The sequence below is a fragment of the Hyla sarda genome, chromosome 4, assembly GCF_029499605.1.
Source record: "Hyla sarda isolate aHylSar1 chromosome 4, aHylSar1.hap1, whole genome shotgun sequence".
In the NCBI taxonomy this organism is placed as follows: domain Eukaryota; kingdom Metazoa; phylum Chordata; class Amphibia; order Anura; family Hylidae; genus Hyla; species Hyla sarda.
This window is the reverse complement of record NC_079192.1, coordinates 55,822,753-55,844,958: the sequence shown is the minus strand read 5'-3', so window position 1 is coordinate 55,844,958 and position 22,206 is coordinate 55,822,753. Positions and strand designations below refer to the sequence as shown.

At 42.2% G+C, this 22,206-nt stretch overlaps 1 protein-coding gene across 14 annotated transcripts in view; it reads left to right on the top strand.

Annotated features, from left to right (window-relative positions):
* SORBS3 (sorbin and SH3 domain containing 3) overlaps positions 1-22,206 on the top strand; it is an 87,434-nt gene that overhangs the window by 35,761 nt on the left and 29,467 nt on the right. For all 14 annotated transcript variants that reach the window (XM_056571049.1, XM_056571050.1, XM_056571053.1 and 11 more), the window contains exons 8-9: positions 14,010-14,043; positions 17,401-17,456. In XM_056571049.1, coding sequence (XP_056427024.1) covers positions 14,010-14,043; positions 17,401-17,456 — 90 coding nt within the window. The remainder of the gene's footprint in view (positions 1-14,009; positions 14,044-17,400; positions 17,457-22,206) is intronic.

Sequence of the window (22,206 nt, the reverse complement as noted above, 5' to 3'; positions counted from 1 at the left end):
CAGTAATTTGGGGAATAGTACCTACATGTTTTTCAATTATGTGTTTCGTAAAGCCTGACATGGATCTATTTGTAATCTTGTTACTGTCGGGTATATGGAGATGTTCTTGAATTCTAACCTTAAGTTTCCTGCTAGTGCAGCCCACATATTGTAGATTGCACCGTAGGCACCGTTTGCATATTCCCCTACCCAGAATGCCTGCGGAGTGCTTAGTGGCCCTTGAAAGCTCCGTCACACCCGGAGTGGTGAACTCTCCCTGAGTTAAATACTCATCCCGTTTATATATATATATATATATATATATATATATATATATATATATATATATATTATATAAAAAACATGAAAACAAAAATGGTACCAATAAAAACTACAGACCACGGCGCAAAAAAATGAGCCCTCACACATCCTCGTAGGCCAGGTATGTGCAGAGCATTGCAGTCTGTGTACATTCCTATGTTAGCGGGAGCAGGCGGGATTGGACAAACATTTTAGCGGGAGCGGGCGGGAGTGAAGCAAACACCCCCTGGGAGCGGGCAGGTCAAAAAAATCATCCGGAGTGGGATTGAAAAACCAGTTCCGTGCAGGGTTCTACTGTGAAGGAGCATCTGACACAGATGTCAACAGAGCCTAAAGCTGCACATATTCCTTAGATTAACATGAGCCAAGCTCGCCGATTCCAGCAGGATAAGATGGCCACCTATTGTGTATGATGGCCTCCTGTCAGGACAGAACAGTCAGGCAGATTGGTCTTCAACATACCCAAGGCCCAAAGATGTGGAGTATTTAGTGACCTCTTATCTATGATCATTTTCTTAGGTTTGCTTTAGATAGTACCGTGAACTGTGTCCGCTCAGTGAGTCTGAAGAGCTTGATGGACTCCTATCGAGGAGCTTTCCTAGCAATACAGTCAGTAGAATGTCATTTTTGGGCCCCTTATACTTCAGACTATTCAGACAACTAAAGGGTATGTATTTTCACACAGCAGAATGTCTGTCCGGAATGCCACATGAATATTCCTGACAGACATTCTGCAGCAGCAGAGTCCCATTGATTTCAATTGGATTCTGTTGCACTGTTCACACGGCAGAATTTCTGCGCAAGATGTTTCTGGCTTGGAAATTCGGATTCTGTAGTCTGTAGTAAGAATAGTCTTGTCTATTCTTCCTGCGGATACAGCAAGGAAATGCATTGCCGTCTATGAGACAGTGCATTTCTGAGCTGTCCTAGCGCCCGCCAGTTAGTCATATGTGCAGAATGTCCGCACCTGTTTTCCACACAATTTTCGTTGGGACATATCAGATAGATTTTGGTTATTGTTTTATAAGCAAGAATTTGTGATAGTATTTGGGAGGCATTGCTCGGCCTTACACCCTATTTCTATTGACACATCAGCCAGGCTCCTTTCACACTACACTGTTGCTCCGTTTTCAATCCTGTTACAATGTCCCATTAAGAAAACCCTAAAAAACGGGCGTTAAAAAATCCCATTCAAGTCTATGGGATTTTTTGATTATCTGTTGTCACCCGTGATAACAGTTACGAATAACGGACGTTATTTGTGACGGGAGAAAAATTTGTGCATGTAACATTTTCTCTCCCATCACAAATAACGTCCGTTAGTCATAATGGGCTATAACGGATGATAACGGATTATCAAAAAATCCCATAGACTTGAATGGGATTTTTTAATGCCCGTTTTTAAAGGTTTTCTTAACGGGACATTGTAACGGGTCTTGTAACAGTATAGTGTGAAAGGAGCCTTAGGTACACGAAGGTTTTTTCTTTTTTTTTTCTTTTCCTGTTTGCACAGATGCTGGAGAACTGTTTATTTTATTTATCTATTAATCAAATGTTATGTTTTAATAGAGACATTTTTCAATATTTCTGTGATGTTCTTTTGGGGAAGAGCCTGTGACGTATATGTCACTCTGCCTCCTCCATAGCAGTACAGGAGGAGCGCAGGGACAGGAGGAGGAGGCACAGTGACTTGTATCATCACGTGCTCCTCTGTAGGAGGCCATGTATGGATGAATACAGGGAACCGGGGGGGTGATGGCACTGTGTGATTACAGCAAAAAGGGCCCCATAGAATCCTAATACTTCATTGCTTTATAAAAATAAACATTTGGAGCGTTCACACAGGCAGATTACCTGTGGAATCCTCAAAATCTGCAGAGGATTTTGCATCCATTGACTTCAATGGGTCCGAAGGAAAACCTGCAAATCTGCCTCTTTTGGGGATTTTCTGCTGACCCATTGAAGTCAATGATAGCAAAATCCACTGGGATTTTCTGCAGAAAATACGCTGCAGAAATTCTGTAGGTAATCCATCTGTGAGAACGTACCCTAAGGGTGCATTCACACGGGCGTATTTGTCAGTGGATCCGCAGACAAAGGCCCCTAAAGTGCTGCCCTCTTTGTGCCCGCTAATAGCGGCAATCCGCCGCTACCAGCAGACACACTGTGAAGTGCGAGTCGCAGTGTATCCGCACATCGCGGCCGCTCCCCCGGCTCCCTGAGCTACACAGAAAGCGGCCGCGATGTGCGGATACACTGCAGGGTAACTCGCACTTCACAGTGTGTCTGCTGGTAGCAGCGGATTGCCGCTATTAGCAGGCACAAAGAGGGCAGCACTTTAGGGGCCTTTGTCAGCGGATCCGCAGCTGCGGATCCGCTGACAAATACGCCCGTGTGAATGCATTTTAGGGTACGTTCACACGTGCCTATTTTCTGCTACAGATCTGCTTCTGCAAATTTTGCTACTCATTAAAGTCAATATGCAGCAAAATCTGCAGCAGAAAACACGCACATGTGAACGTACCCTAAAGGTCTATTCACACATACAGTATCCTGTGTACATTTGATGCACAGGATTTGATGCTGCAGATTTCAATGTAAACGAAATGACTGAACACAACTTAAAATCCTGCGCATCAAATATGCATAGGATACTGTACGTGTGAATAGACAGACCCTAAATGTGGCCAACCTCTTTAAAATCTATTTAAAGGAAAACTGTAGTGCGCAGGAAGGGGGCGTGTCCGTTCTCAGCATGACGCGGCTGCCAACATGCCCGCCCATATATGCCATAGAGATACATGGAGGGGGCATGTCAGCCGCTGCGTCATGCGGGGACAAAACGCTCCATTCATGCGGACAGCCGGGGCCCCGTACAGGAGATCATGGGGGTCCCAGATCCTTTGGATAGGGATAAGTTATATACCACTACAGTTTTCCTTTGACATAAAACCTTGATTAAGACAATAGGTTTTTTTTTATGACACTTTCTCTTTAAGAATGTATCACAGTGGCTGAAGCCGATTGATGGAGCTGTCATATTCTTAAATGCTTAAACTGAGACATGAATTTGTTCCAGAATTTTGACATATGTTTGTCCCCCGATGGTCCACCTTAAACTACGCCCCTTTTATAAAAGCCGCACACCCTTTTCTGATGCATTGGGAAAGTGCCTAAAAAGTGTTGCCAGAATTCAGGAGCATTTGCAATTGTCAATCTTGGCCACTGTTCATTTTTGGGTTGTCTTTTTTTTACAGACAAATTAAAGGGGTACTTACAGATTTGTAAATTACTTCTATTAAAAAAATCTTAATCCTTCCAATACATTTTATGGGCTGTATACTACAGAGGAAATTCTTTTCTTTTTGGATTTCTCTTTTGTCACGACCACAGTTCTCTCTGCTGACCTCTGTTGTCCATTTTAGCAACTGTCCAGAGCAGCATATGTTTACAATGAGGATTTTCTCCTGCTCTGGACAGTTCCAAAAATGGACAGCAGAGGTCAGCAGAGAACACTGCGGTCATGACATCAGAGAAATCCAAAAAGAAAAGCATTTCCTCTGTAGTATACAGCCCCTAAAAAGTACTGGAAGGATTAACAAATTTACAAATCTGTTTAACTTTCTGGCACCAGTTGATTTAAAAACAAAAGTTTTCCACAGGAGTACCCCTTTAAAAAAATTCCTGCCCCCCCTCCCTCCCATTAATCATGTGTCATTTATAAGGCCCCTTTCACACTATCCCGTTAGGAAATCGGCAGTTATACGGATGGTACAAAATAATTAACGGCTGTTAGAAAATCCCATTATAGTCTACGGGTTTTAACCCGTTATCGCCCGTTATTTTGTGACGGGTGAATGAACGGGAGAAATAGTGCACGGACTAATTCTCCCGTTACTATCACCCGTCACAAAATAACGCTCGTTATTAATAACGGGCGATAACGGGTTAAAATGGCTATTAGAAAATTCCCATAGACTATAATGGGATTTTCTAACGGCCGTTAGTGAATTTGTACGGGCCGTATACCTGCCGATTTCCTAACGGGTGTTCATAACGGAAGTGTTTTTATAGTGTGAAAGGGGCGTAAGCCTGGGGTCTGCCTATATATCAGAGGGGCCCTTTGGTCCTCTGCAGACAGCATGGTCCTGGATTAGCATCCATTTCTATACTGTACCTTGTGCCTTGAATCTTTATTTCTTGATCCATTATCTCACTTTGCACTGGGATAGGGGACTCGGCTGTTTTGATTTCGTAGTCAGTGTATTTTGGCATTCGCACACATCAGACCGGGTAAAATGACGCGTTTTACTCACTCACCAACTGTTGTTGTTCTTGGGTCGGGAGCAAAGCTTTTGCCCAGTTCCCATTGTATAAAGTCCTGATTTTTCTAACAAATAGGACTTTATAAGATCTCTGTAGACCAGTGCTTCCCAACCAGGGTGCCTCCAGCTGTTGCAAAACTACAACTCCCAGCATGCCCGGACAGCCGTTGGACATTGGTTAGCAAACATTGCAACACTGCTGTAGGCTAATGTCATATGATGGTAATGTTATGGTATGATGGGGATGGGGGGGGGGGGGGGGTATTTGGCATTTATGGGGAAGCATGTGAATATGTATGTGCGTGTTTCAATTTGGAAGGTACACAGGTGATTTTGACTGGTTTTTCTACTTTCCTTATTGCATACATGCGTATTTCGCTGCAGATTTTCAGCTGCTGATTTTCCAACCCATTGAAGTCAATGGGCATGAAAATCAGCAGCAGAAAATCTGGATCAAAATACGCATGTATTGAACATACAATAAGGAAAGTAGCAAAACCAGTCAAAATCCCACCGGGATCAACTATAAAGTGCACAAATAATAAAGTACAATATATTAAACAGGCTATGTGCAGCTAGGAAGGAAGTAGAGCGAAACGCGTCGGAGTGTGAGGTGGGGGAACATCCTGGAGGTATCTTCATATAATTTGTTTGCCGGTCTGTATCAGTGTGGTTACTATTATGGTGTCCTTGTTGCCTAGTACATATATTTATTATATTCTGGATTTCATTTATATAGTTGCACATAGCCTGCTTAATATATTGTACTTTATTATTTGTGCACTTTGTAGTTGATCCTGGTGGGACTATACATCAGGCATCATTTGTATGGCACAAGTCACTTTATAGTTTACAATTTATTTTTACATAACATCTATTTGTATATATATATATGGCACAAGTCACTTTATAGTTTACAATTTATTTTTACATAACATCTATTTGTATATATATATATATATGGCACAAGTCACTTTATAGTTTATGAGTTTATGGTTTACAATTTATTTTTACATAACATCTACTTGTGTATATATGTATATATATATATATATATATATATATATATATATATATTCACACACATGGCACGGGTCACTTTATATCTATTCTTATAGCTTATTATTGATTCAGCTGGTGTGAAATATATATATATATATATATATATATATATATACAGTGGTCTCTTAAGTTACAATATTAATCGGCTCCAGGACGACCATTGTATGTTGAAACCATTGTATGTTGAGACCATAACTCTATGGAAACCTGGTAATTGGATCTGAAGCCACCAAAATGTCATCCAAAAATAGTAAAAAGTGAGGATTAAAGAAAAATAAGTAGAAAACTAATATAGATAAAGCAAATCCTTACATATAAAAGTAAGAAAGATCTGCTGGGAGCTGTAAATCACTGTCTATGTCAGTGTTTCCCAGCCAGAGTGCCTCCAGCTGTTGCACAACTACAACTCCCAGCATGCCCGGACAGCCTTCGGCTGTCCGGGCATGCTGGGAGTTGTAGTTGTGCAACAGCTGGAGGCACCCTCTTTGGGAAACAATGGTCTATGTAGACGATAGAAGCTTCTTCAGGGTCCTGTACAGAACACGCAATGTCCTAAAAAAGAAAAAAAGAAAAAGGAGCCGTCCTCACCTGGTGTCCAAAGGAGCAGCTAACCCTGGTACAGGTAAAGAGTACAGAACATGTAATGCCTCCCTGTACTGTGGGGGGCGCTACCAGACACTAGTCAGTGCATACGCTTTATAACTACAGGTATTTTACCAGTGAATGCCCATTGTGATTGGTCGGTTCTTCCAGCCAATGACACGTTTTGCAGATTCCATAGCATTGTATGTTGAGTCTGGTTTCAAGTTACAATGGTCCAGAAAAGACCATTGTATGTTGAAACCATTGTATGTTGCGGCCATTGTAAGTTGAGGGATCACTGTGTATATATATATATATATATATATATATATATATATCTATAGCTTTTTGGTAGGCAGCACTTCCGAAAAAATGAATATGGTGCAAGCAGTCTAGGGGCCCTGGTCTTGGGTCCAATTCATACAAAACATAAAGGATGACCGCAGCACTCGATAGTAGTGAAAAGATCAAAAAAGTGGCTTTATTCCAAAAGCAAACAGCAGCGACGTTTCGGTGTTCTCACAACACCATTCTCAAGCTAAATAACAGTGATCACAGCAAAGTATATATAGAGGGTGAAATAAATCAATCATAATTACAAACAATTATAAATATGTAAACATTCATAAAGTGCCAGTGCATACAGTGCATCAAAAAGGTATTAGGGGATGTACAATAGTCATCCAGATACAAGTGGGTGATATTAAAAACATTTCTATGCAGATCTTATACATAGGTAAAACAGAGAATGGTATAAAATATAAAAACAGTAAAGTATGTAAACAAACAGCTTAAGTATCATAGGGATTCAGGGCAGGTGTGTGGCGTCACTCACCGAGGAAGCGTGTCCCATGTGTAACAAGTGTAATGGCGGCGAACGCCAATATAGCGATACAGCCAGTGTCATGGCGACAGACGCCAGTGTGTGTATAAATAAAGTTGTAAAGGAACGGACCAATCACTCAAATGGAAATAGAGCACATGACTATCGGTGTAGTGTCAGTATGTTAGCCGGAGGCGCATGCGCACCGCTACAGGTCACATAGCGGTGGCCATCTTAGTGTAGGGCAATACTGTATAAAGTGTTGGCAAGGCGCTAGTCAGCGCAGTATCGATGGTAAAGAAGCTGTACTTTTGTCCCCACTCATCCTGATCATAGCAATCATACTAGGCACATATGTTTCTCTAACCCACCAGGGAGTCCCAATGTCCACCGCCCGATCCTTGCGGACCCGGAGGGGATCGCCCGGTCGCATGTCACAGGGCCACTAAGGGTCCCGGGCACTGACGTCGGGGGGCGCCCTGGTACCTGGGCTACCAATATATGGACGAGAGTGCCACTCAGTCATAAAGTACACAGGCGCAGGGGAACATGATCATGTCAACAGGATTTATTATAAACCGTCAACCTGCTCAACGAGAGGAATGCCCCAACATAAAAAATAAAATAAATATAAAAAATAATAAATAATAAATAGTAAAGAAATATTAAAAAAATAATAATAAAAATAATAAAAAATAAAATAAAATATTACTAAACCAAATAAATGTAAATAATAATATAGAAACAGATCTACAAATAATGAAATAAATAAAATAAAATTGAAAGTAAAAATAAAAGATCAAAAATCAAAAATAATAAAAAATAAATCATATTGGATATTAGTAATCTATTCCAGTGTGGGTGAATCCGTTCCTTTACAAACAAGGTGATTAATGTACAGTACAGTGTGATGAAAAATATATTTCAAAGGGGACCGCTGTCGCTTCGGTTCATATGTTCAGCCACCGGCCGCACCTGATCCCTATGAGAAAACGAAAAAATGAAAAAAGTCATTAAAATAAAATAAATTCATATCATTATTCAAGATAGATCACTATTATCAATACCCAATCAGAACAATGATAACCACCGGATCCCCGGGCGAAACAAGGGTCAGACGCCACTCTAACTACATATTCATTGTGCATTATATATTTGCTGGGTGACCGTGAAGTCTACATTGAGGCCCTTCGGCCGAAGGGTCTGGAGCTCATAGATCCACTTGAGCTCGCGACGTTTTAGTACGCTCACACGGTCACCTCCCCTCTTCAAAGGTGGAATACAATCCAACAACATGAATCTAAGGTCGCCTTCTGTATGATGTGCCTCAGCAAAATGTTTGGACACTGGTAAATCCAGTCTCCGTTTGCGTATACAATAGCGGTGCTGATTAAATCTGGTCTTGAAGTCCCATGTGGTCTCCCCAACATATAGGAGATTTAATCAGCACCGCTATTGTATACGCAAACGGAGACTGGATTTACCAGTGTCCAAACATTTTGCTGAGGCACATCATACAGAAGGCGACCTTAGATTCATGTTGTTGGATTGTATTCCACCTTTGAAGAGGGGAGGTGACCGTGTGAGCGTACTAAAACGTCGCGAGCTCAAGTGGATCTATGAGCTCCAGACCCTTCGGCCGAAGGGCCTCAATGTAGACTTCACGGTCACCCAGCAAATATATAATGCACAATGAATATGTAGTTAGAGTGGCGTCTGACCCTTGTTTCGCCCGGGGATCCGGTGGTTATCATTGTTCTGATTGGGTATTGATAATAGTGATCTATCTTGAATAATGATATGAATTTATTTTATTTTAATGACTTTTTTCATTTTTTCGTTTTCTCATAGGGATCAGGTGCGGCCGGTGGCTGAACATATGAACCGAAGCGACAGCGGTCCCCTTTGAAATATATTTTTCATCACACTGTACTGTACATTAATCACCTTGTTTGTAAAGGAACGGATTCACCCACACTGGAATAGATTACTAATATCCAATATGATTTATTTTTTATTATTTTTGATTTTTGATCTTTTATTTTTACTTTCAATTTTATTTTATTTATTTCATTATTTGTAGATCTGTTTCTATATTATTATTTACATTTATTTGGTTTAGTAATATTTTATTTTATTTTTTATTATTTTTATTATTATTTTTTTAATATTTCTTTACTATTTATTATTTATTATTTTTTATATTTATTTTATTTTTTATGTTGGGGCATTCCTCTCGTTGAGCAGGTTGACGGTTTATAATAAATCCTGTTGACATGATCATGTTCCCCTGCGCCTGTGTACTTTATGACTGAGTGGCACTCTCGTCCATATATTGGTAGCCCAGGTACCAGGGCGCCCCCCGACGTCAGTGCCCGGGACCCTTAGTGGCCCTGTGACATGCGACCGGGCGATCCCCTCCGGGTCCGCAAGGATCGGGCGGTGGACATTGGGACTCCCTGGTGGGTTAGAGAAACATATGTGCCTAGTATGATTGCTATGATCAGGATGAGTGGGGACAAAAGTACAGCTTCTTTACCATCGATACTGCGCTGACTAGCGCCTTGCCAACACTTTATACAGTATTGCCCTACACTAAGATGGCCACCGCTATGTGACCTGTAGCGGTGCGCATGCGCCTCCGGCTAACATACTGACACTACACCGATAGTCATGTGCTCTATTTCCATTTGAGTGATTGGTCCGTTCCTTTACAACTTTATTTATACACACACTGGCGTCTGTCGCCATGACACTGGCTGTATCGCTATATTGGCGTTCGCCGCCATTACACTTGTTACACATGGGACACGCTTCCTCGGTGAGTGACGCCACACACCTGCCCTGAATCCCTATGATACTTAAGCTGTTTGTTTACATACTTTACTGTTTTTATATTTTATACCATTCTCTGTTTTACCTATGTATAAGATCTGCATAGAAATGTTTTTAATATCACCCACTTGTATCTGGATGACTATTGTACATCCCCTAATACCTTTTTGATGCACTGTATGCACTGGCACTTTATGAATGTTTACATATTTATAATTGTTTGTAATTATGATTGATTTATTTCACCCTCTATATATACTTTGCTGTGATCACTGTTATTTAGCTTGAGAATGGTGTTGTGAGAACACCGAAACGTCGCTGCTGTTTGCTTTTGGAATAAAGCCACTTTTTTGATCTTTTCACTACTATCGAGTGCTGCGGTCATCCTTTATGTTTTATATATATATATATATATATATTGTGACAGAGTGTCTGGAGAAGTAGTGGACGGGGTCTATGTGTGCCCGAGGTTCCTCACTTATGTAATTTAAAGCAACCAGGGAAATGTTCAGCAGAGGTCTATGCAGACGTCTCTGCAATTTGGGTTTGTATAAAACCTGTGTGTTTTTAGGGCCTGTGTTGCTGGAGTGGGGAGAGAAGGGTGGGCCCCCACTCCATCCGGACAGTCCGGGTTTTGGGCTGTCAGGTAACCCCTCCTCAGGTGTGCTGGCCTGATATAAGGCTGAGAATGCAGACACATCTCTCTCTCAGCCTGGGAACAGGTTATCTGCATGAAGCCTGTGGGAGAATGTCAAGTGGAATGGACGTCGCTATATATTGTTTGGTGCCCGGTATTAGGCCGGCACTTGGTTAGTGAGGTTTCCTGTTGTTAGTTAGAGCCGGACAGGCTTAGGATTTCGTTTTTTATATTTTATGTTCTGTACCTCAACCTGTCAATAAAACTGGTTGAGGTCAGTTAAACGAATCCCCTGCTGTTTGGACTGCAATTTATACAGTGTTCCTGCAAAACTGTGCCCGTCTACCCAGGAGACGTTATCCCCGTTACCTAATCCCTTACTATATATATATATATATATATATATATATGAAAGACAATTGAATGTCCAGTGCAGGTAGATGCAGAACAATGCTCTTTATTGCAATAAAAACTTCAGAACATGGACACAGGTGATGCGTTTCGGCCCTGGCGTCGGGCCTTAGTCATGTCAGGTATGATGCCAGGGCTGAAACGCGTCACCTGTGTCCATGTTTTCCATGTTCTGAAGTTTTTATTGCAATAAAGAGCATCGTTCTGCATCTACCTGCACTGGACATTTACTTGTCTTTCAGTCTACATACCCATACCCAATTCACGTTACTCACTATATATATATATATATATATATATATATATATATATATATAATTTCTCCAATAAAAACAGCACCTCCAGAAATGTGTAGAAAAAAAAAAAAAGAAATCGGGGTGCCCGCATATTCTGAACCACTGAATTCACTGGTTCCTCAATGTATACAAAAATATAGAAGCAGCACACCACAGGTAGACTTCAAAGGAAAGGTGAATTTATTCCATGATGTGAGAGACTATGTTTCTCCAGCCTCACGCTGGCTTTCTCAAGTGAGAAAGGCAGCGTGAGGCTGGAGAAACGTAGTCTCACATCATGGAATAAATTCACCTTTCCTTTGAAGTCTACCTGTGGTGTGCTGCTTCTATATTTTTGTGTGTGTATGTGTATATATATATATATATATATAATTTGTATGTAGTTTTCATCTTTATTCATAATTGGGCATGTTTTCTAGGTTTAATATCCTGAGGATAGGTCATCAATATCTGATCAGTGGGGGGTCCAACATGACGTTGCCCACCGACAGGCTGTTTACCAGGTGAATGGGAATTGAGCTTCAGTAATCCAAGATGGCCACTAGACAATGTATCGAGCAGTCTGCTTGTAGGAAAAGATACCTCTGCATTGTACGAAGACAAACCTGTCACCGTAGATGACTGGTCCTCTCTAAAGGGGTTATCCAGACTATAAAAATAGATCAAGATAGGCCATCAATATCAGATTGGCAGAAGTACGACTACCAGCACCCCCACCGATCAACCATGTGAAGGGTCCATGGAGCTTGTGCAGCGCTACAGCCTCTTCAATGTAGTCCATTTGTACTTGGAAATGCTGCACTATCAGTAACATCATTGACCGGGACAACGCTGCAATACCGTGGAGCACTGCTACTAAGTAATTAGTAGTTTGCAGGCCGGGTAAATCCTACAGAAGCTGCAGCGCTCACACAAGAACCATGGACCCTTCATAGAGATGATGAGCAGAGTTGCTAGAAATTGGACCCCCACCCTCTAAAATCCATTCCCTATGCGTAGGAGAGGCCATCAGTCTTATACGTATGTATATAAGTACCTGTGGATATACACATATATACAGTATATCTGGATTGCTGTGGGCTTAACAAGCAGCGCCTGGTGTTCATCTGCAGTGGACTTTGAGATCATTCTTGCATAGCTGCCAGTGCTCCACAGATAAATACTTCTCCAGGGACATTTTTGAGATATACTCTGTTACATGTGATGCAATTCACGTAGACCTTTGGCTATATTTTCCTCTTTGTGTATAACATCTACTGTATGGTTTACATAAAATGATTTTGAGTATCACATGGTCTCACATACATAATCACTTGAGTCATTTATTGCTTATCCCTGCTTAAAGGGGTTATCCAGGAAAAACACATATCTCAACTGGCTCCAGAAAGTTAAACAGATTTGTAAATTACTTCTATTACAAAATCTTAATTCTTTCAGTACTTATGAGCTGCCAAAGTTGAGTTGTTCTTTTCTGTCTAAGTGCTCTCTGATGAGACCTGTCTCGGGAACTGTCCAGGGTAGAAGCAAATCCCCATAGCAAACCTCTTCTACTCTGTGCAGTTCCTGAGACAAGCAGAGATAACAGCAGAGAGCACTGTTGCCAGACAGAAAAGAACAACTCAACTTCAGCAGCTGATACTTATTGGAAGGATTGAGATTTTTTAATAGAAGTAATTTACAAATCTGTTTAACTTTCTGGAGCCAGTTGATATAAAAAAGAGAGTTTTTTTCCTGGAATACCCCTTTAAGGGGACCTCACTGACCCTGAGGGTCTGGGTACCCAAAACTTGCAAGCCCAGTTTAAGGGTAAGTTCAGACTCTCGGAATGTTTCCACACAGAGATTCCGAGGGCGGCCCCATAGACGACAATATATTCCGAACATATTCTGCCAAAAGAATAACCGAGATCATTCTTTTAGTGGCATCATTTTAGTAGCAGATTTTCCACCGCTGAAATTCCATAGTCTACACTGTGCAGTGGACTCTGCTGCATCGGAATTTCCAAGAGGAGTTACATTTGGAAATTCCATAATGTGACCCATCCTTATTCTTGGTGTCTAAAACTATGGAAATGGAGCTTTAGGGAATCTGACTATATTCTATTCTGTATTGATTTATTGTACCTTATTGAATTGATAGGGATGACCCTTATGTTTCTAATGACTGATCAATATACTAATACTAAAATGCCATTGCTGCTGGAAAAATATATCTGTTATCTACCCTTTAACCCATATACATCAGAATGCTATCTGCTCATGACTCTGAATATAGGCCTTGAAATGACTCCATGAGGGAGTAGAAAGACTAAACATCTGACGAATAGAGAACTTCTGTCAAGAAATTAATGGACACTAGATATACTAATATATACGGACACAATAATCGAACAACCAATCAAAATGTAACATGCTAATTGTGATGTCATAATTAACCCTCCTTCTTTGTACAATGTAAAAACCAAATCTACTTCCTGTATAAAGCAGAACTCTTTTGGGAACGGCTGAGTTTCCTGCTAAGAAAGAATGTATACCAACATCCTCTGTGTGGTGTATATTTTTTATGTCGACACTTAGTAAAATATATAGCAGCACAGTCAATCACATTTGAAAGCCCCCACTCGGTCCATCCTTATCAGGGTCGCTGTGTCTTCTGCATCCTGGAATGTGTAAATCTCTCATTATAATGGACACATACAATGCGTTTGCTCAGATCTCACTCTTTATCTCTTTTTACAGCAAGTTATATATCGGAGATATTCACACCGAGCAGGTGAGTCGGGTAATGGTTCAGTCTATGGAATTCGTGGGTAAACCAATATTCATCTTTTCAGTTACAGCCAATACAAGACTTACAGAATAAATGTGCTGAGGTGTCACTAAATCCTGCATTTACACTGTCTGCAATGTAATTGAATAGAAAGGGTATAACAACTGGTTAACCCCAGCGCTGGATTTTTAAATGGAGGTTTATGGGCTAGTTTTCCTCCTCCACCCTTGGTTATTACATCACACATTTTCGCATTGAATAGTTTAAAGGTTATCAATAGTATTTCTGTCCTAGGCCCGGCCTGAAGCCTGTGCAGGTACCAGGAAAGAGCTAAGAGGCCATTGTGAAGCTTATCATCTCCGACTTGCTAATCCCTCCCTCAGCAGTAGAATATATCACTGCTTTTTAGAGTCAGTAAAGTAGCTTAATATCCCATTTGATAGGACTGGAAAGTTTTCCAGGAGTAGATACTCAATCAACTGGCTCCAGAAAGTTAAACAGATTTGTAAATGACTTCTATTTAAAAATCTTAATCCTCTCAGTACTTATGAGCTGCTGAAGTTGAGTTGTTCTTTTCTGTCTAAGTGCTCTCTGATGACACCTGTCTCGGGAACTGTCCAGAGTAGTAGCAAATCTCCATAGCAAACCTATTCTACTCTGTGCAGTTCCCGAGACAAGCAGAGATGTCAGCAGAGAGCACTGTTGCCAGACAGAAAAGAACAACTCAACTTCAGCAGCTGATAATTATTGGAAGGATTAAAGGAGTACTCCAGGATAAGAAAAGTTATCCCCTATCCTAAGGATAGGGGATGAGTTTCAGATCGCGGGGGGTCCGACCGCTGCCCACCCCCCCCCCCCCGTGATCTTTTGTATGGTGCCCTCGGCTATTTGCTGAAATAGCGCATTGCCGAAATAGCGCATTGATTGCAGCGCTCCGGCTCTCCCATAGAGATGTATTGAGGGGGCGTGTCGGCCGCCACGTCATGCGGTGGTCAGACACACCCCCTGGCTGCTGTATGGGAGATCGCGGGGGACCCCAGCGGTCGGACCCCCTGCGATCTGAAACTTATCCCCTTTCCTTAGGATAGGGGATATGTTTTTTTTATCCTGGAGTACTCCTTTAAGATTTTTTAATAGAAGTAATTTACAAATCTGTTTAACTTTCTGGAGCCAGTTGATATATATATATAAAAAAAAGTTTTTTCCTGGAATACCCCTTTAACTACATTTGCTAAGCCTGTGGTGCTGGCAGGGACTTGTGTTTAGCTTGGAGGCCGTCCTGAACTGAAATAACTGGTCCTCTCTTGCTAATAGGGAGGCTGGGCTAGGATGGCCGCCTCCACATATAAGTAGCAGTGTTTTGTATAGGGCCCTTCTCACATGCACCTACACAAATCTGACACTAGATGTCAGCAAAGTAGCAGGGCCAATGTTGCCATATAGCCTTAGCCTAAAATGGTTTGTTAAAACATTATGTTTCTAAAAGCAGCTGCCTAGGAAAATACAATTCTGTACACAAGGTAAATCATCTCCTATAATAAGAACTAGGAGCAAGATTTCCCTTGGATACGCTGCTCTCGGATTAACCGATGACACAGAAGATTGATGGGATTTAATCAGCTGTCATTACTGATCCCTACAACATGTGATGCTGTCAGTTCACACTATGAATATAGAAGCCACAGTCAAAACACTGCATGTTCACCCCGGCGAAACGGGAACTAGATGAAACTCAAAAAAAATATCTAGGATATGTATTCAGTGCTTGATAAATGGTTGGACTACTGGGACCACCAGTGTAAGCTTCAGCACTAGATAAGGTACAGGAGCCTCTTCAGTGCTATATGGCAGTGGTCTCCAAACTGTAGCCCTCCAGATGTTGCAAAACTACAACTTCCAGCATGCCCAGACAGCCAACGGCTGTCTGGGCATGCTGGTAGTTGTAGTTTTGCAACATCTGGAGGGGTACAGTTTGGAGACCACTGCTATATGGCATATGCAGTGGAAGCCTTGCACAAAATGTAGCAACACTACAATGGCTGTCCGGCCATGCTGGGAGTTGTAGTTTTGCAACATCTGGAGGGCAACAGTTTGGAAACCGCTGTTAGGCTGGGTTCACACTACGTTTTTGCCATACTGTTTTCAATCCATTTTTCTAAAGAAAACCGTATGGCAAAAAAAACGGATGGAACAGTATGGGAAAAAAGTAAACTGTATGCGTTTTTAAACAGTATACAGTTCCGCCAGTTTTTATAGAAAAAAACCCATACGTTTTTGAAAATTTTGTCCATTTTTAATGGGAGGGGTCTTGGGTGGGGACTTTAGGATTCAAATGCGCATGTGCAAAGTAAAAACGTATACGTTTTTCCCGTATGGAACCGTATACATGTGCGTTTCCCATTGACGTCCATGTTTAAAAAAAACGTATGCGGTTGCAGTACGGTTTTTAAACCGGAGACAAAATTGTGGTCAACTACGGTTTTCAAATGGACAAAATTTTCAAAAACGTATGTTTTTTTTTTCTATAAAAACTGACAGAACTGTATGCACTTTTAAAAACAGTATACTGTTTAAAAACGCATACGGTTTACTTTTTTCCATACTGTTCCATCCGTTTTTTTTTTTTTTGCCATACGGTTTTCTTTAGAAAAACGGATTGAAAACAGTATGGCAAAAACGTAGTGTGAACCCAGCCTTATATGGGATCTGCAGCGCAACGCTTGAAAAATGTTGTAAGGCTATGTTCACACTGAGTAAATGAAGAGTAATTCTCGCCACAACATTTACGGGCGGAATTTTTTTTTTCGTGCAAAATTCATGCAAAATTGTGTGCGGAAATGGGGGAGAAAGTGAAGGGTTTTTCAGCCATTTCCGCGTGAATTTCGCACGAATTCCGCGCAAATTGCGCGCGAATTCCATGCGAAAACGATGTCGGGTGAAATTTTTTTTTACCATTGACTTCTATTGATTTCTGCTTGCGGATTCCGCTTGAAGAATGAACATGCTCTTTCTTCAAGCGGAACGGAATTCAGCGTCGAAATTCCACTAGCAGAATTTCCGCAGTGTGAACAGGACAGCGGAAAAAAGAGGAAATGTGCATTAGTTTGGAGCAGAGAATTCAAGAAGAATTACTCGAGTAAAGTCCTCTTGAATTACTCCGAGTGAACGGGGCCTAAAACTGCAACTCCCAGCATGCCCGGACAGCCGAAGGGCAGGAATGAACGGTGTTAGGTCAAAGAGAGGCCAAAGGGTTGTGCTTAGTGATCGCTGTGGAATCCCACCTCTAATATGCCTTTGAAATACCCCTTTACTATGTGTCCAGGAATATATATTACAGTTTTCTCACATTCTATCCTGCAGGTGGCAGCCCTGAGCCGAAAGTGAACAGATCCAGAAGGCACAATCCAGAGGAGCAGGTGAGCGACCCAGACATGTGTTAGTTGGTAACAATGATGATTCACAGATTTAGGATATTGTAGCTTCCCCCCCCCCCCCCCCCCCCGCCGTCATTATTGCTAAATCACCCTAAAAATGGATTGTCTTAGATAACAGTAATACAGATGTAGCAAGCTTTAACCTGACGTCTAATCATGATGAAGCAGGCTGTAACTTGACATTTAACACATCACGCGTAACATTGAGCACGTTTCAGTTAAAGGGGTACTCCCCTGGAAAACTTTTTTTTTTTTTTTATTAACTGGTGCCAGAAAGTTAAACAGATTTGTAAATTACTTCTATTAAAAAATCTTAATCCTTCCAGTACTTATTAGCTGTTGAACACTACAGAGGAAATTCTTTTCTTTTTGGAACACGCACTGTGGTCATGATGTCAGCAGAGAGCACTTCTCTGCTGACATCACGAGCACAGTGCTCTCTGCTGACATCTCTGTGCATTTTAAGAACTGTCCAGAGCAGCGTATGTTTTCTATGGGGATTTTCTCCTACTCTGGACAGTTCTTAAAATGGACAGAGATGTCAGCAGAGAGCACTGTGCTCGTGATGTCAGCAGAGAGCTCTGTGTTCCAAAAAGAAAATAATTTCTTCTGTAGTATTCAGCAGCTAATAAGTACTGGAAGGATTAAGATTATGTAATTGAAGTAATTTACAAATCTGTTTAACTTTCTGGCACCAGTTGATTAAAATAAAAAAAAGTTTTCCATCGGAGTGCCCCTTTAGAGGGGTACTCCGGCGCTTAGACATCTTATCCCCTATCCAAAGGATAGGGGATAAGATGCCTGATCGTGGGGGTCCCGCCACTGGGGACCCCCGTGATTTTGCATGCCGTACCCTGTTTATAATCAGTCCCCGGAGCATGTTCGCTCCGGGTCTGATTACCGGCGACCACAGGGCCGGTGGCGTGTGACGTCACGCTCTGCCCCTCAATGCAAGCCTATGGGAGGGGGCGTGACAGTGGTCACGCCCCCTCCCATAGGCTTGCATTGAGGGGTGGAGCTTGACGTCACACCCCGCCGGCCCTGTGGTCGCCGGTAATCAGACGCGGAGCGAACATGCGGCCAGTAATAAGTACTGGAAGGATTAAGATTTTTTTATAGAAGTAATTTACAAATCTGTTTAACTTTATGGCACCGGTTGATTAAATTTTTTTTTTTCCATCGGAGTACCCCTTTAAGATGGAGGGGGATAATGGCAAAAGGGGATCGGAGGGAAGGGGAATAATGGCACAAGGGGATTAAATTGTGTGTGTGTGTGTAGTCATTATTCACCCCATTCCCCTCCATCTTAATCCCCTTGTGCCATTATTCTCCCCACCCTCTGATTCCCTTTTCCATTATCCGATTATGGCAAAAGGGGATCAGAGGGAGGGGCGAATAATGGCACAAGGGGATTAAGGATCGCATTACCAAGATAAGCACGTGCCATTATTAAATTAAGCACTTTTATTACTTACTTTGTCCACTTGTACGGTACCCGCGGACATACTTTCACCCTATAGGGGTACAGTCTCGAAAAAGGTTGAGAACCACTGGGTTAAAGGGGTACTCCGGCGCTAAGACATCTTATCCTCTATCCAAAGGATAGGGGATAAGATGTCAGATCGCCGGGGTCCTGCTGCTGGGGACCCCCAGTATCTACCATGCAGCACCCACCTTTAGCGGCTTCCGGAACTGCTGGAGTCCATCTCGACCACGAGGACGGAGCATAGTGATGTCACGGCTCCGCCCCCGTGTGACATCACGCTCCACCCCCTCAATGTAAGTCTATTGGAGGGGCGTGACAGCTGCCACGCCCCCTCCCATAGGCTTGCATTGAGGGGGGAAGCATGCCGTCACACGGGGGGCAGAGCCGTGACGTTACTATGCTCCGTCCTCGTGATCGCCAGTAATCAGACTCCGGGGACTGATTTTAACGGGGTGCGGCTTGGAAGATCACGGGGGTCCCCAGCGGCGGGACCCCCGCCATCAGGCATCTTATCCCCTATCCTTTGGATAGGGGATAAGATGTCTTAGCGCCGGAGTACCCCTTTTAAGGGTTCATGGTAGGGCCCAATTTTGAACAAAAGCTTGACAAAAGCCCTGCGACATCACAACTCTTATGACATCACAAATGTCTTAGACTACATTCACACAGTGGAAATGGACACTGCACAAATAGCGAGCGTTGGCAAAGTTTGCTGGCACTAGGACCGCTTGGAAACGCACATGTCCATAGACGGCAATGCATTTCCGAGCGGATTCCACGAGAGAACTGACAATGTTAATTCTTTAGGGAAAAAAAATGAAATTGGCATTTCCGCAGCGGAAATTCCACTGTGTGCACGATGCAGCAGAATCCCATTGAAAACAATGGGACTCTGCTGCAACAAAAGTTACAAGCAAAATGTTTCCGCCGGATTCTGTTTGGAAATTCTGCTGTGTGAACATGGCGAGTGGGTGTGACCTCACAGGTGAGCTTTTATCTCGTAAAGCTGCTGTAACACAACAAGTGGGTTTTAGTCAGGTGACTGCTGTGACATCATAGCTATCATGCTTCCTGACAGAAAAGCTGCTGTGACATCACAAGTTTGTTTCCATCAGGTTTTAGTCGTGTATGCTACTGTGACATCATAAGTTTGCTTTAGTTAAGTACACCGCTGTGACATCACTACTGGGTTTCTGCTGCGATATCACAAGTTGGTTTCAGTCAGGTGTGCTGCTATCGACGTTGCGACATCATGTGTATTAAAGCAAATCATTGTGAGATCACAAGTGGGTTCCAGACATTTAGCTGCTATAGGTGGCTTTAAGTCAGGGAAAGCGCTGTGACCTCATAGTTGTGCTTTTGTCAGGTCATCTGCTGTGACATCACAAGTGTGTTTCGATTAGATAAGCTGCTCGGACACCACATTAGGGATGGACATACTGGAAATAATACTGCGGTGGTCTCCAAACTGTGGACCTCCAGATGTTGCAAAACTACAACTCCCAGCATGCCCAGACAGCCAACGGCTGTCTGGGCATGCTGGGAGTTGTAGTTTTGCAACATCTGGAGGTCCACAGTTTGGAGACCACTTTACTTCTGTGTACCTGTTCTTGCACTGCACCCTCTGCTGTTGGTGTCTGACACTGTGTTAGGGCGGGTTCACACCACGTTTTTCAAGTACGGTTACCGTATACGTTTTCATTATAGAAAAATGTATGGAACCCTATTGAAAACCGTATACATAGACAAACAATTGAAAACCGTATGCACTCGGATCCATACTTTTATCCTGTTATGTTGCGGTGGAAATAAAGAATCAGCTTTTATTTGCACAAGTTTCTGCGCTGGACCTTCGTTGTTATGTGTTGGATTTACCGATCCGTGCACAGAGCTCTGGCTCTGGAGGTGAGCTGAGGCACTCCTTCACACATGTATATATATATATATATATATATATATATATATATATATGTATATATACATACAGGGCTCAAGTCCTGCAGGAACTCATGAGAATGGAGTTCCTGCACTTTTTTTCCCCACATCAGGAATGCATTAGCAAGAATCCTGCAAGACCAGCCTTTAAAGGGTTACTCCGCCCCTAGACATCTTATCCCCTATCCAAAGTATAGGGAATAAGATGTCTTATCCCGGGGGTCCTGCTGCTGGTGACCCCCGCAATCTCGGCTGCGGCACCCCAGACTTCTGGTGCACGGAGTGAGCTGGTGATGCGGGGCAGAGGCACGTGATGTCACAGTAATGCCCCCTCAATACAAGTCTATGGGAGGGGGCGTGACTTGCATTGAGGGGTCGTGATGCCACGAGCCTCCGGCGCTGCACCCAATGCTCTAAACGAACGCCGGGTGCAGCAGGGAGAACACAGGGGTCCCCAGCAGCGGGACCCCCGGAATCAGACATCTTATCCCCTTGGGTGAGTTCCCACACTTTTTTTCCCAGGACTTCACCCCTGTATGTATATATGTGTGTGTGTGTGTGTGTATATATATATATATATATATATATATATATATATATATATATACATACACAACAACAAAAAATCTTGCAGCACTATCTCAACTCCAGTGCACGGTGCCAGCACTCCAGACCTTACCACGGTCCGTATGTATGTGCTGTATGTATATGTATGTGTATGTGCTGTATGTATGTGCTGTATGTATGTGCTGTATGTATGTGCTGTATGTATATGTATGTGCTGTATGTATATGTATGTGCTGTATGTATGTGCTGTATGTATATGTATGTGCTGTATGTATGTGTATGTGCTGTGTGTATGTGCTGTGTGTATATGTATGTGCTGCATGTATGTGCTGCATGTATGTGCTGCATGTATGTGCTGCATGTATGTGCTGCATGTATATGTATGTATGTGCTGTATGTATATGTATGTATGTGCTGTATGTATATGTATGTGCTGTATGTATATTTATGTATATGTATGTGCTGTATGTATATGTATGTATATGTATGTGCTGTATGTATATGTATGTGCTGTATGTATGTGCTGTATGTATATGTATGTGCTGTATGTATGTGCTGTATGTGTATGTATGTGCTGTATGTATGTGCTGTATGTATGTGCTGTATGTATATGTATGTGCTGTATGCATGTGCTGTATGTATATGTATGTGCTGTATGCATGTGCTGTATGTATATGCATGTGCTGTATGTATGTGCTGCATGTATATGTATGTATGTGCTGTATGTATATGTATGTATGTGCT